This window comes from Panthera onca, chromosome A3, assembly GCF_046562875.1.
Source record: "Panthera onca isolate mPanOnc1 chromosome A3, mPanOnc1 haplotype 2, whole genome shotgun sequence".
Classification (NCBI taxonomy): Eukaryota; Metazoa; Chordata; class Mammalia; order Carnivora; family Felidae; genus Panthera; species Panthera onca.
In genome coordinates, this window is record NC_138341.1 from 113,210,783 (window position 1) to 113,224,227 (window position 13,445).

The following is a 13,445-nucleotide window of genomic DNA, read 5'->3' on the forward strand; positions in this document are numbered from 1 at the left end:
GTTGGGGTGAGCAGGTCCTGGGCAGGTCGTGAGAGATGCACCCTCAGCTGGTTCCAGGTTCCGGGCCCCCAGGCAGGGGGAGGAGCCAGGTGTAAGGAAGGCAGGAGAGTCAAGGGAGGGCTTGGCCAGCTCGGGGTAGAGGGAGAAGAGGTGCGGCTTCCGGGAGGGGAGACTTTGGGGCCTCCCGTCCATCCCCCCCGCCCCCCAGAGGGCATATGAGGAAACACCACTGGAGACCCACTAGAGGCCTCTTGCCGGGTCTCCCTTATCCCACCTCTGGTCCTACACTGCGCTTGCCCAGGGTCAGTCGTCTCTGCCGGGGCTCTGCAGAGGGCCCCGAGTTGGGGTGCTCCTGGCTGGTGCCATCGGCCTCCGGCCGCCGAGCTCAGACCAGCTCCCGCAGGACGAGAGGCCCCAGGCCTGCATTCCCTGGCAGGAGTTCCTGGGGTCTGCGCGGGTGTGGTCGAGTGGTGCGTGTCCCCGGGGTTTTCGCGGGATTCTGAACCGCGTGTGTGTTGCGGGAGTGACGTCCGCACCCGAAACGATTGAGAGGAGAGGAGGCAGTATGGGTGCTTGAACCAACCGCTGGCGGTGAGTGTGGCTCAGGGAGGTGCACTGCCGTCGGGAGGAGGGGCGCGGGGGCGGGGAGGTGCTCCGTCAATTTGCACGTCATTTTCTCTAAGGCTGCGGGCACTGTCGGTGGGCACCCGTGGGGCCAGCGCGGGTCGTGTCTGGTGGCGCAGAGGAGGGCGTGTGCCTGTGTGTGCTGTGTTTGTTGGGGGCCTTACTGTGGGGTGTGGCTGTGGTGAGGTTCTGGGAGGTGTGAAGGTCAGGTGTGTTGATGCGTTGCCTCCTTGGTCTCCGAACTCTTGCCGGTGTGTTAGTTGTGCGGAGTTGGCTTCCGATGGTGTGGCTTGAGGTCAGCGCGGACAGAGGGTGCGTAGCTGTGTCGTGCGTGCTGAGGGGCTGCTCTTGTGTGTCGTGAGATGCTGCTGTCCATCGGATGTGGCAGTTACACACAAGTGCTCTGTCTGGTGTGCAGATAGGCGTGTTTGTAGTCGCTCTGTGGGTGTGGGTAGCACCGTGTTTGTGCAGCCGTGTGGCTTTGGCCTGTGCTGAGTGTGGAGCTCCCAGGGCCTGACTGCCCTTCCTCTTGGCCCCTGAGACCCCAGGACAGCAGTGGTCCTTTGTCAGGCCACAGGAAGGCCCCACCCCCTCCATCTGCAGGGGACCCAGGGAGGGGCCCAGACTGGCGGGCTCCAGCCTCCCTGTCCATTGTTCTGGGGCCTCTTTGGAAAACAGGATGAGAGGCAAAAGGTGGACCTAAGCCTGGACCCCTGTACTCCCTGAAATGACCCAGGAGTCCAGCACAGAACCCTTAGGGCGGAGGGTCGGTAATAGTCCCCATTTTGCAGATGGGGAAACTGAGGTCCAGAATGAGAAAGGGACTGGGCAGAGGTTTCACGGCAGTTAAGGACAGAGAACTTGAAGCCTCCACACCCTCATCTGCCCCTCCAGGGCCCCTGCTGGGTGTGGGGGGTGGAACAATGAAATCCCTAGAAGGACACACAAGTGTATTCTGGTTCCCATTTCTTTTCTTTTTCTTTCTTTTTTTTTAATGTTTTAAAATGTTTATTTATTTTTGAGAGAGAGACAGAGACAGAGACAGAGCTCAAGCAGGGGAGGGGCAGAGAGAGAGGGAGACACAGAAGCCGAAGCAGGCTCCAGGCTCTGAGCCGTCAGCACAGAGCCCGACGCAGGGCTCAAACTCACAAACCGCGAGATCATGACCTGAGCCGAAGTCAGACGCTCAACCGATTGAGCCACCCAGGCACCTCTGGTTCCCATTTCTGAGAGCTTACCATAGGTGCTAAGTACTGAAGTGTCGTATCTGTAGGTTAAGTTTATATTTTGCCCCCATTTGGCACATGAGGAAACTGAAGGCCATAAGGTAACAATTCATTGATTCAACAGATATTACTCTAAATATTACTCTCTTCTAAGTACCATGCTGTGCGACTTTGACCTCACTGATGGAGAGTGCAACTTCACAGCTGTTTTTTTTTTTTTTTTAAAGTTTACTTATTGGGGCACCTGGGTGGCTCAGTTGGTTGAGCGTCCAACTTTAGCTCAGGTCATTATCTCACAGTTCGTGGGTTCGAACCCCACATCGGGCTCACTGCTGTCAACCTATCAGCACAGAGCCCTCTCAGATCCTGTCTCCCTCTCCCTGCCCTTCCTCCACTTGCACTCTCCCCAAAATAAATAAATATTTAAAATAAATAAGTAAATAATAAAATAAAGTTTATTTATTTATCTTGAGAGAGAGAGAGAGAGAGAGAGAGAGAGAAAGCTCAAGAGGGGGAGGGACAGAAAGAGAGAGAGGGAGAGAGAATCCTAAGCAGGGTCTACACTGTCAGTGCAGAGCCCGATGCAGGGCTTGAACCCATGAACTGTGAGATCATGACCTGAGCTGAAGTCAGATGCTTAACCGACTGAGCCACCCAGGCGCCCCAATTGTATGTTTTTTTAAGTAATCTCTATGGGGCACCTGGGTGGCTCAGTCAGTTAAGCCTATGAGTCTCGATTTCGGCTCAGATCATGATCTTGCAGTTTCGTGAGTTTGAGCCCCGTGTTGGGCTCTGTGCTGGCAGCACAGAGCCTGCTTGGGATTCTCTCTCTCTCTCTCTCTCTCTCTCTCTCTGTCTCTCTCAGTCCCTCCCCCACTCATGCTGTCTCTGTCTCTCTCAAAAATAAATAAATAAACAAAAAAATTTTTTGAAATAAAAGTAATCTCTATGTCCAACACGGGGCTCAAACTCGTGACCATGAGACCCTGAGATCAAGAATTGCATGTTCAGCCGACTGAGTCAGCCAGGCATCCCCTGTGCTGTGGGACTTCGAGCAACTCACTTACCCACTCTGGGCCAGGGCCTGTGCTTAGCTCTAGGCAAACAGCAGTGACCAAAGGAGCCATGCTTCCTACCCTCCTAGGGCCCTCTTAGGGCTCACAACTGTACCTCCTGGGGATAGAGTTGGGAGGGAGACCATGGAGCGAGGAAGATGGGCAACACCCAAGAAAACAAAGATCATTTCAGATGGTAATAAATTCTATGCATAATTAAGACCAGGGGAATGTGAAAGAAAGTGAATACCCATAGGAGGTTCTAAGAGGGCCTCTGAGGAGGTGACATTTAACCTGAGACTTGAAGAAGAAGGAGAAGTCTGGTGCTGATCTGGATCAGTGTTCTAGGCAGAGGGAACAGCAAAGGCAAAGGCCCTGAGGTAGGACCTGCTAGTGTAGCAGAAGAGGCCCTGTGGTCAGTGAGAGGAAGGGTGGGGAAGGCAGCGAGGTTTGAAGCGGTGAGCCGGGCCTGCAGGCTGGGGAGAGGTTTGGATTTGATCCTCAGTGTGATGGGCAGAGAAGCAATGTTGGCTGAGGCACGGTTCTGGGGGTAGAGTTGGGGGGGGGGGGCTTGTCGTCTCCTGTTACAAGGGAGGGGGCGGGGACTGCCAGAGCCAAAGGTCTCTCCCCCGCAGCTCCGGCAGTCCCAGCCCAGAGGCGCCGGCCTGGCGGCTGGAAGACCATGCTGTGGGCACATCTGGGGAACAGCTGCCGGGCCAGGGCCAGAGCAGGTCACGTGGCACAGGCTGGCCCGCCCTGGAAACTACAAGGCCAAGACTCCGAGAGGGGCAGCGGTGAACGTGCCGGGCACGAACCCGTGTCAAAAAGGATGCGCTCTGCAGTGTAGACACACATGCACACAAGTCTTTCGGCCCCACACGGCCAATGCCTCAGAAGCCAGAGCCCTGAGATTCAATGCCTTGTCCCAGCTGATCTGAAGCAAATCACTCAACTTCTCTGCGCCTCGGTGGCCTCAGTTATAAAGGGAACACAATATGACTACTTCTGTCATGGGTTGTTTTTTCCTTCATTCGACAAATCAGATGGTGCCAGGTGCGTGTCAAGGGCTTCCAAAGAGACCACGAGCACGAACCCTGGGCTGGGACCACAGGAGTTCATTTAATGAGTCCTCCAAATTTCCTGGCCACCAAGAGGAGTCTGTCAATCTCAGCTGACCAGTAGGTAGGACTGAGAGGAAAATGCTCCCTCAATAGCGCCAAGGAGAGGGTGAGAAAAATGCCCATTTGGCAACCAGATACACAGGGAGTCTTTGTTTCAATTCCTTGTCAGGCCTTAAAACTGTAAGAGGGGCCCCTGAGTGGCTCTGTCGGTTGAGCGTCCGACTTCAGCTCAGGTCATGATCTCACGGTTCGTGAGCTCGAGCCCCACGTCGGGCTCTGGGCTGATAGCTCGGAGTTTGGAGCCCACTTTGGATTCTGTGTCTCCCTCTGTCTGCCCCTCCGCTGCTTGCACTCTGTCTCTCGCATTGTCTCAAAAACAAATAAACCTTAAAAAACTTTTTTTTAAAAAAACTGTAAGAGATGATAACCAATGCCTGGGAGTACTGAAGATTTTCTGGAATGAAATGAAGCCAACTTTTACCCCTAGGCCTGGGATCAGTGTGCGTATAGGAGGATGTCCTTATTTCAGTTGGAAAGTCTGAAGGGAGTGCCGTGAAGAGAATGTTTCAGGGGGTGTGGAAGCCCGTCTTACAGAGCCCACTAAAACCCCCCAGAAGCAGAACCGTAACCAAATGGGTCCTAAGGGCCTGGCCTGGAATTGACCAGTTGCTACTACCATCGGCTGTTTAGTTAGCATCTACTGTGTCCCAAGACCATGGCAGGCACTTTGCCAGCCTAATCTCAGTGACTCCTCTTAGTAACTTAGGGAGACTTGTACCTTCAAATCCCGGCTCTACCGTGACCAAGCCACAGGACCTCAGTTTCCTCGTCTGTGAACTTACCATTTTGCCAGTGGGGAAGCAGAAGGCTCTGAGAGGTGAAGGGTGTTCCTCCAGGTCACACGGTATAGCAAGGATTTGAAGCCTGACCTGATGGAGCCTGAGCCCCGGCCCTTTCAACTGGTCCACAGCCAACAGACTCTCCTCAAATTGTCAAGGTTTTACATGTGTCCAGACACCAGTGCCCTCACAGGTCTTCATTCAGCCCATTTCTCCTTGTGCCTTTCCTATACAGAATGCCCAGAGGATAAGTCACCTCCTCTAGGGAGCCTCCCTGAAACAAATTTAAAAAAAAAAAAAAAAGAAAAGAAAAAAGAAGTGGGCAAAAGATTGACAGGTAGCATGGGGGTCTCTGCGATGGAACTGTTCTGTCTTCAATGTGGTAGTGGTCGTGTGAATCTGCACATGTAATAACATCACATAGCACTAAAAACACGCCTACAAATGAATGTGTGTAAACCTGGTGAAATGTGGTTGTGATTTCGTATTGCCAGATGATACCCTTAGGAAACTGGGTGAAGGCTAGAAGAGATTTCTCTGTATTATTTCTTTTAATTTTATTTTATTATTTAAAAAAACCTTTTTTTTTAAACGTTTATTCATTTTTGAGAGAGAGAGAGGGAGACACAGAATCCGAAGCAGGCTCCAGGCTTTGAGCTGTCAGCATGATGCAGGGCTCGAACCCATGAACCGTGAGATCATAACCTGAGCCGAAGTCAGATGCTTAACCAACTGAGCCACCCAGGTGCCCCTCTCTGTATTATTTCTTATGACTACATGTGAGTCTACAGTTATCTAAAATAATGGGTTTTTTAATGAGCAAAAGAAGTGAATAACCCTAAGAAGATATATGGATGGCATATAAACACATGAAAAGATGCTCAACATCCTTAGTCATTAGGAAAATGCAAATTAAAACCGCCGTGAGCTTCTACCACCCATCTGTTAGAATGGCTGAGAAAGGGGTGCCTGGGTGGCTCAGTCGGTTAAGCGTCCGACTTCAGTTAAGCGTCCGACTTCGGCTCAGGTCATGATCTCGCGGTCTGTGAGTTCAAGCCCCGCGTCGGGCTCTGTGCTGACTGCTCAGAGCCTGGAGCCTGTTTCAGATTCTGTGTCTCCCTCTCTCTCTCTGACCCTCCCCTGTTCATGCTCTGTCTCTCTCTGTCTCAAAAATAAATAAACGTTAAAAAAAAAATTTATAGAATGGCTGAGAAAGACTGAGCATACCACCTCTTTGAGAGGACGCAGAAGAACAGGACTCTCAGCACCTCTGATAGGAATGTAAGTGGTACACTCACTCCGGAACACAGTTTAGGAGCTTCTTGTAAAGTTACATACATTCCTGCTTTGTGACCCAATCATTTCACTAAGTATTTGCCTAAGAGAAATGAAAGCAAAGATTCATAGACTCACTTGTACACAAACGTACAGCAGCTTTATGTGTACTACCCCCAAACTCCAAACAACCCAAACGTCCAAGACAGACGAATGGATAAGCAAATTGGGGAATATATCCACACATCGCTACTTCTGAGCAATAACGAAGAATGACCATGGATGAATCTCCATCTAATTATGTTGAGTTGAAGAAACGAGGCTGAAAAGCCTTTACTTATTATTTATTTATTTATTAAAAAAAATTTTTTTTTGAGAAAAGAGTATATATACAGTATATCCTATACTCCATTTATATGAAATTCCAGAAAATGTAAACTAATCTATAGAGAAAGCTAGTGGTTGCCTGGGCACTAGGTGGAAGAGGGGGGAGGGAAGGATTACAAGGGGCAGTATTTGTGTCGAAAGTTATCAAAGTGTACACGTTAGGGGCGCCTGGGTGGTTTAGTCGGTTAAGTGTCCGACTTGGGCGCAGGTCATGGTCTCACCGTCCATGAGTTCGAGCTCCACATTGGGCTCTTGGGCTCTGCACTGATAGCTTGGAGCCTGCCTGGGATTCTCTCTCTCTCCTTCTCTCTCTGCCCCTCCCGGACTCATTCTCTTGCACTCCCTCACTCTCTCAAAATAAATAAACTTTTAGGGGCGCCTGGGTGGCGCAGTCGGTTAAGCGTCCGACTTCAGCCAGGTCACGATCTCACGGTCCGTGAGTTCGAGCCCCGCGTCAGGCTCTGGGCTGATGGCTCAGAGCCTGGAGCCTGTTTCCGATTCTGTGTCTCCCTCTCTCTCTGTCCCTCCCCCGTTCATGCTCTGTCTCTCTCTGTCCCAAAAATAAATAAACGTTGAAAAAAAAATTTTTTTTTAAAAATAAATAAACTTTTAAAAAGAAATTTAAAAAAATGTACAAGTTAAATATTTGCAGTTTGCATGTGTCAATTACACTTCAATAACACTGTTTAAGGACAAATCTAAGAATGAAACATCTATGTGAAGGTAAAAGTGAAATTCCTACTTCATAGTGTTCTCCTTCCCTTACTCCTCTTCACAGTGGTGAGTCATGTCAGGAATTTGATGTTTGTTTATCTTTTTTTTTCTTTCTAACATTTTTTGTTGAGGTGCAACTTATTTATTAATTTAAAAAATTAAACTTTTTAGACATTTATTCATTTTTTGAGAGACAGACAGTGTGAGCGGGGGAAGGACAGAGAGAGAGAGAGAGACAGAGAGAGACCGACTCCAAAGCAGGCTCCAGGCTCTGAGCTGTCAGCACAGAGCCCCACGCGGGGCTCAAACTCAAGAACCGTGAGTTCATGACCTGAGCAGAAGTCAGACGCTTAACCAACTGAGCCACCCAGGCACCCCCTAAAAAGAATTTTTTTTTAAGTAATATCTATCCCCACACTGGGGCTGGATCCTGGGATCAAGAGTCCCACATTCCACTGACTGAGCCAGCCAGGCACCCCTGGTGAGGTGCAATTTAAATACAATGAAATGCACGAAGTATACAATTCAGTGTGTTTTGACTAATTCATGCACTGTGTACCCCACACCTCATCATCATATAGAACATTTCCATCACTCCAGAAAGTTCCCTCACACCTCTTCCTTGGCAACCTCCCATAAGCAGCCATCATTCTGATTTCTTTCACCATAGATTGGTTGTGCCTATTCTAGAACTTGATATAGGAGAAATCACACAGCACTGTGTTTGAAATTCTTCCTGGAGCTTGATTTCCTCCCTTTTTTATTTTTATTTTTATATTTTTTAAGGATTTTATTGTTAAGTGATCTCTACACCCAACATGGGGCTTGAATTTACAACCCCAAGATCAAGAGTCACGTGCTCCGCTGACTGGTGACCTGACTCAGCCAGGTAACCCCTATTTCCTCTCTTTTTAAACATTCATTTCCAGATACACTTGTACTTGGGAGCAATGTTTGCTTTTTTACATGCAAGAGGTCCTACCTTGACCCCCAGTCTCACACTTGCTTTCCCAACAGCAGAATCTAGGTATCTCTCAGCCATACTTCCCGTCTGCTGCATGGCCATTCCACAGCACTGATGTTCCATTCATAGTGTATATGTTCCATTCATAGTTTACATAATGCCCCCGTTGGTGGACATTTAGGTTATTTCAAATTCCCCTCTTGCCAATAGCACCTCAGTGAACATCCTTGAGCACGTATCTTTGTGTCTGTGAGTGTAGGTTTCTCTGGAATTAATGCCAGCAGGTAGAATTGATCCGTCAATGAATAAACACTAGGCAATGAAATAATACTGTAATTTCCTCTGGCCAGTCATTATCCTTCCAATTCTTCAGGAATTGTTTCGCACACCAAAAAGTTCTCTCTGGTCATTGGAAGATTGCTAAACAAGGCTTAGGGACTTTGGAGAGTTGGGGCGAGGGGTGGTAAAGGGGATGAGGAATCCAGTTAATTAATTAATAATGTGTCTCTCCTTTGAAGCTGGTCTCACCGATCAGTTTTCCTGGTTTCCCCATGTGGAGGCAGAAGCCGGGGTTTACTGGCCCCTCCCCTAGACTTCTGTGGGAAAAGCAAACCGGCGGATGCCCGGTGAATTAATTGCTGGTGGGGGGTGGGGAGGGACCATAATATCAATTCTGTCTTTGGTGGGCACAGTATTTTAGTCCTGCTAAAGCTGTGTGCCCTTGGGTGGCTATTGTAATCCACCATGTCCCCGCCTGTGGCCAATCTAGGGCTCTGGAGCAGACTGCCTACCCCGGCAGGAAGGGATTGCATTACAATAAAGTGCCCCTCTTATAATAATGCAACCATTACCATAGCCATGGCTCTTGGGAGGCTTTTTGAGCCTCAGTTTCCTCCTTTCCAAAAAAACAACAGAGCCCCACTCGAGAGCTGGGGCCAGGGTTACAGAAGATGATAAGGGCAAACGCCTCACACACAGTGAAGTACACAGTGCCCGATGCGAACTCAGAGTTCAATAAGCCGTCACCTTTGTCATTATTATCAAAATACCAGGCAGATACTGTATTAGGAATCAGAGAGGGCGGAAGACCACTAACTTCACCCAGCTTCAGAGTTGGGATCAGAACTCTCCCCAGACGGGAGGGGAAGCTGGGGTGGATAAGGAGGTGAAGAAACGTCCCAGTGATCTGAGGTGTGGGCCTGGTGGGGCGATTCCCAGGTGTGGAGCCGGGAGGTAAGGTGACCCTTCCCAGCGACCGCGCCCGCGAGGAGCGCATTCCCAGCCTTCCCGCCCGCCCGAGGTCCGCAGGTGACTGGCCGAGCGGGGCTCAGTGGGGGAGCGCTCTAGCCGGGTTTGCAGTCTCCATGGCGACCGCCCGCGCGGCGCCAGCCTGACAGCCCGTCCCGGTTTTATGAATGGGTGACGTCACGGGCCTGGCGTCTAACGGTCTGAGCCGCTTGTTCAGACGCTGACACAGACCCGCCCGGGAGGTGGGGGGGAGACTCGAGCTCCGCAGCTGCCGCGCCGTGGGAGGGAGACCCTGATCGGAGGTCTTGGGGGTGGGGGGGAAGGAGGGGACAGGAAACAGCCAAAAAAGGGAGAAAAATTCAAAAATAACTAGTCGATGCAGATATGGGGAATTTTTGCAGGGCGATGCAAACTTAGGGTAGAATCAGGGGATGCAGACCCCCTCGGGGCTCCTTCTATCTAGTTTGTGTCCCGGAGGACCAGCCCCCCAATGCCAGAGGAAGACTTTCTCGAATTAATTGCTCCCAGCCCGAGGAGCCTGGGTATTAAAAAAAAAAAAAAAAAAGTCCCAGAAACATTAACCAGCAACTTTCTCCGGGAATTGGGTAAGGGAGACCAGCTCTGGGAAGCAGAGTGTGAAGGGGGGCCCGCTTTAAGTTTTGGTCCAAAGAGCCGGGAGATCAGGCTCCCAGAAGCCCAGGCCCTAGTCAAGGGCTCTCTAGATAACCCAGAGCCAGCCCCTTCCCCATAGGGGCCTCAGTTTCTCCCATCTATAAAAGGGAGCTGAGAGGTGAGAAAATGAACCTGAGAAAACGGATTGTTCAAGTCATTTTCCTGTCGGCAAAGCCGCCTCCGCGAGGAGCCCAAGGTAGCCCTCGCCTCCACTAGCCACCCCGCCCCGTGCCCTCCCACTCTCTCTGCTGCTGAGACTCGGGTTCCCTTTCCAAGGCCGCGAGGGTGCACAAGCAGAGCAGGAGGCGGAACCCAGAGGCGCTCGAGGCCACGCCTTGAGATCTCCCATTGGCTGCTTTTGAACCCCCTGAGCCCGCCTCTAGTGGGGTGTGTTGGGTTGGCGGGGGAGCGCCCGGCGTCTCTATAAAACGTGGGCTGCGGGGCTCCGACCTCGCATTCTACAACCGTCTTTTCCCTGCTCCGAGGTCTCTCTTTGCCTTCGCCCGGCGTCCTCTGTGCGCTTCGTTGCCCTCTCACTCCGACGCCAGAATCATGAAGGTCGCCACTGGCAGCGCCGCGGCCGCCGCGGGCCCCAGCTGCGCGCTGAAGGCCGGCAAGACCGCAGGCGGCGCGGGCGAGGTGGTGCGCTGTCTGTCCGAGCAGAGCGTGGCCATCTCGCGCTGCGCGGGGGGCGCCGGCGCGCGCCTGCCTGCCCTGCTCGACGAGCAGCAGGTGAATGTGCTGCTCTACGACATGAACGGCTGCTACTCGCGCCTCAAGGAGCTGGTGCCCACCCTCCCCCAGAACCGTAAGGTGAGCCGGGTGGAGATCCTCCAGCACGTCATCGACTACATCTGGGACCTGGAGTTGGAGCTGAACTCGGAATCCCAAGTCGGGACCCCCGGGGGCCGGGGGCTCCCGGCCCGGGCTCCGCTGAGCACCCTCAACGGCGAGATCAGCGCTCTGGCGGCCGAGGTGAGGTCCGAACTGGAGCACGGGAGCATTGTCCTTCTGCAGATGGGGAAACTGAGGCCCGCGGTGGGGGGAAACTCGGCCCGAGGTCCTCCCCCCTCCTTTCGGGCGCTTACTTGCCTACGCGAGATCGGAGAGAGCGCTCCCTTAACGCTTCTCTTGGGGAAGGGCTTGCAGCCTCGTCCCTTCCAACCTGCCCGTCTCACCTCTTCTCTCTCGTTCCCACAGGCGGCTTGTGTTCCAGCGGACGATCGCATTTTGTGTCGCTGAAGCGCCTCCCTCAAGGACTGGCAGACCCCAGCCCTCCAGGGAGCGAGAGGAATTCGTGCTCTCTGATCCTACCGAGCGCCTCGCCGGAGGTGGGGAGGAACAAGATTGAGATCAGCGACCGTGGGGCGCTTGCTGAATGCAGCCCAGGGTTGGCGGACTGAGAGGGCAGACCGACCCTCCCCTCTCCACCAACCAGCCACCAGAGACTTGGGGGGACGGCCCCCCGTGTGTTTCTATTTTTTGAAAAGCAAACATTTTAAAAAATGGTCACGTTTGGTGCTTCTCAGATTTCTGAGGAAATTAATTGCTTGGTATTGTATATTACAATGATCACCGAGAATATTGTTTTACAATAGTTCTGTGGGGTGTTTTTGTTTTTGTTGTTGTTGTTATTAAACAAATACTTTAGACTGCGGTACAGTTGCAGTGACTTCTTGGACTCAGGGGAGGGCCTTGAGGGAGGGGGTTGACCCCTGACCCCATTCCCAGCTGGTGCTGGGAGGGGGGAGGGGGACTAGAAGGCCACATCTGGACTGTCGCTTTTACCGACCTGAACTGAGTGTTTTCCGGTGTCTTTCAAGTCAGTTCTTTTCCCATCACTGGCCATTTCCCTGCTCCCCAGTGTCATAAAATTAAATCCTCTAGACTTCTAGAGTCTTGCCAGGTGGTCATTGGGCCACCTGGGTCACCTGGGGAGGTTAAAATGCAGATCAACCTAAGTCCCCCTCCGGGTTGAGTATTCAAACAAACCATGTAAGTCGGAGAACCAGGTCACTGGGCCACCTCCCTCTTCACCCAAGGTAGAGGAAGGGGAGATCTAAAGGAAAGGCTTTCCCAGAGCCTGTCTGAGGTAGGACTTCTGTCACCCCATTTCCCAGTAGGAGGTGCCTTCCCCGTCTCCCTGTTGGGCCGCCTAGCCCTGGATTGTAGCAGGCTGCCCTGGGGCTCCTGGCTTGTCCAAGTGGGTGAGCAAGTTGGCAGGGCCAGCCTGGGCACAGCTGCTGAGCCACCTGCTCTGGGTCCGGACTTGGCCCCCTCACCCTGGCCTGGGTATGCCAACAGCTCAGACAAACGTCTCTCCCTCCCCCAGGGTTCCCGTGTGGGCCAAGGAGTGGGCGAGTCCGTCCCTAGCTCCAGAGCAGGAAAAAGGTGTCACTCGCAAGGGACTATCTGCCTGGACATGTGTGAGTTTGTACACGGGGTGGCCCTGTGTGTGTGTGTGTGTGTGTGTGTGTGTGTGTGTGTGAGACAAGAGCCAACTAGTAATTCTCCCCCACGGGGTTGGGTCATCTGTTGGGGTACAGGCCTGGGAGTGTGGATAAGGATGTGCACGGGGGTGCGTGCAAGAGGGCAAATGTGAGCACATGTGTTCTACAGATAAGTGTGTGTGCAGCCGCCAGCCATTGGGGCTTGTGTGTTCTGCCTAAATGCATCATGGGCATCTCTGCGTGGGTCTGGCTTGATGGATGGGTTTGTGTGTCCCAGAGATGTGGAACCGCACTGTGGGTTTCTAAGTGTGTAATTGTTCCGTAGGCCGGCTGGCATTCCTAGGCCTCCGCTGGTCTGGGGTGGAGGTGTGGGCAGCTGTGTTCAGGCAAACCCTCCCTCAGGAGTTCAAGTACCCACCCTGGGAGCAATTATTAGGCCCTGGGGCACCACCCCTCAAGTATCCCTACCACGTGGGTTCCGGGGGAACAACCAAGCCCCCTGCCAGGGCAAAGAACTTGTCCCCCAGAGGGTAAGGCCTATTAATACATTTCCCAATAAATAGAATAAAGTAAACAGCACCTAGTACCACGAACCTGTTCCATGCTCCACTCTTTACATAGCGGATCCCATGGATCCCTGTGGGGCTAACGGCTGCATTCCGATTTACAAGAAACAGGCTCAGAAGGGATGAACAGCATCAGCAGCCAATGAAAGATTATCACCCACTGAGCACTAACATTGAGCCAGGTACCTTCCCACCCGGAGCACGTTATGGACTTAATCAAAGAACACGGCATTTGGAGGTAAATCATGTCCTTTGCTACTCCCCGCTCCACACCCCACCCCGCTGCTGTTTTGTGGCATCGACT

At 52.2% G+C, this 13,445-nt stretch overlaps 1 protein-coding gene across 1 annotated transcript; it reads left to right on the top strand.

The window, feature by feature from the left end:
* The first annotated feature begins 10,564 nt into the window (after positions 1-10,564).
* On the top strand, positions 10,565-11,782 carry ID1 (inhibitor of DNA binding 1). The gene is made up of 2 exons (XM_060614703.3): positions 10,565-11,100; positions 11,326-11,782. Exons 1-2 carry the CDS (start codon positions 10,678-10,680, stop codon positions 11,365-11,367), a joined length of 465 nt encoding a protein of 154 aa, XP_060470686.1. The 5' UTR covers positions 10,565-10,677; the 3' UTR covers positions 11,368-11,782.
* The last annotated feature ends 1,663 nt before the right edge of the window (positions 11,783-13,445 follow it).

What these genes read in the sequence shown, in the direction of transcription:
- ID1 (XM_060614703.3), top strand. Translation starts at nt 10,678, where the DNA reads ATGAAGGTCGCCACTGGCAGCGCCGCGGCCGCCGCGGGCCCCAGCTGC. An exon ending in TCAGCGCTCTGGCGGCCGAG is followed by an intron (nt 11,101 to 11,325) that starts GTGAGGTCCGAA and finishes TCGTTCCCACAG; the next exon opens with GCGGCTTGTGTTCCAGCGGA.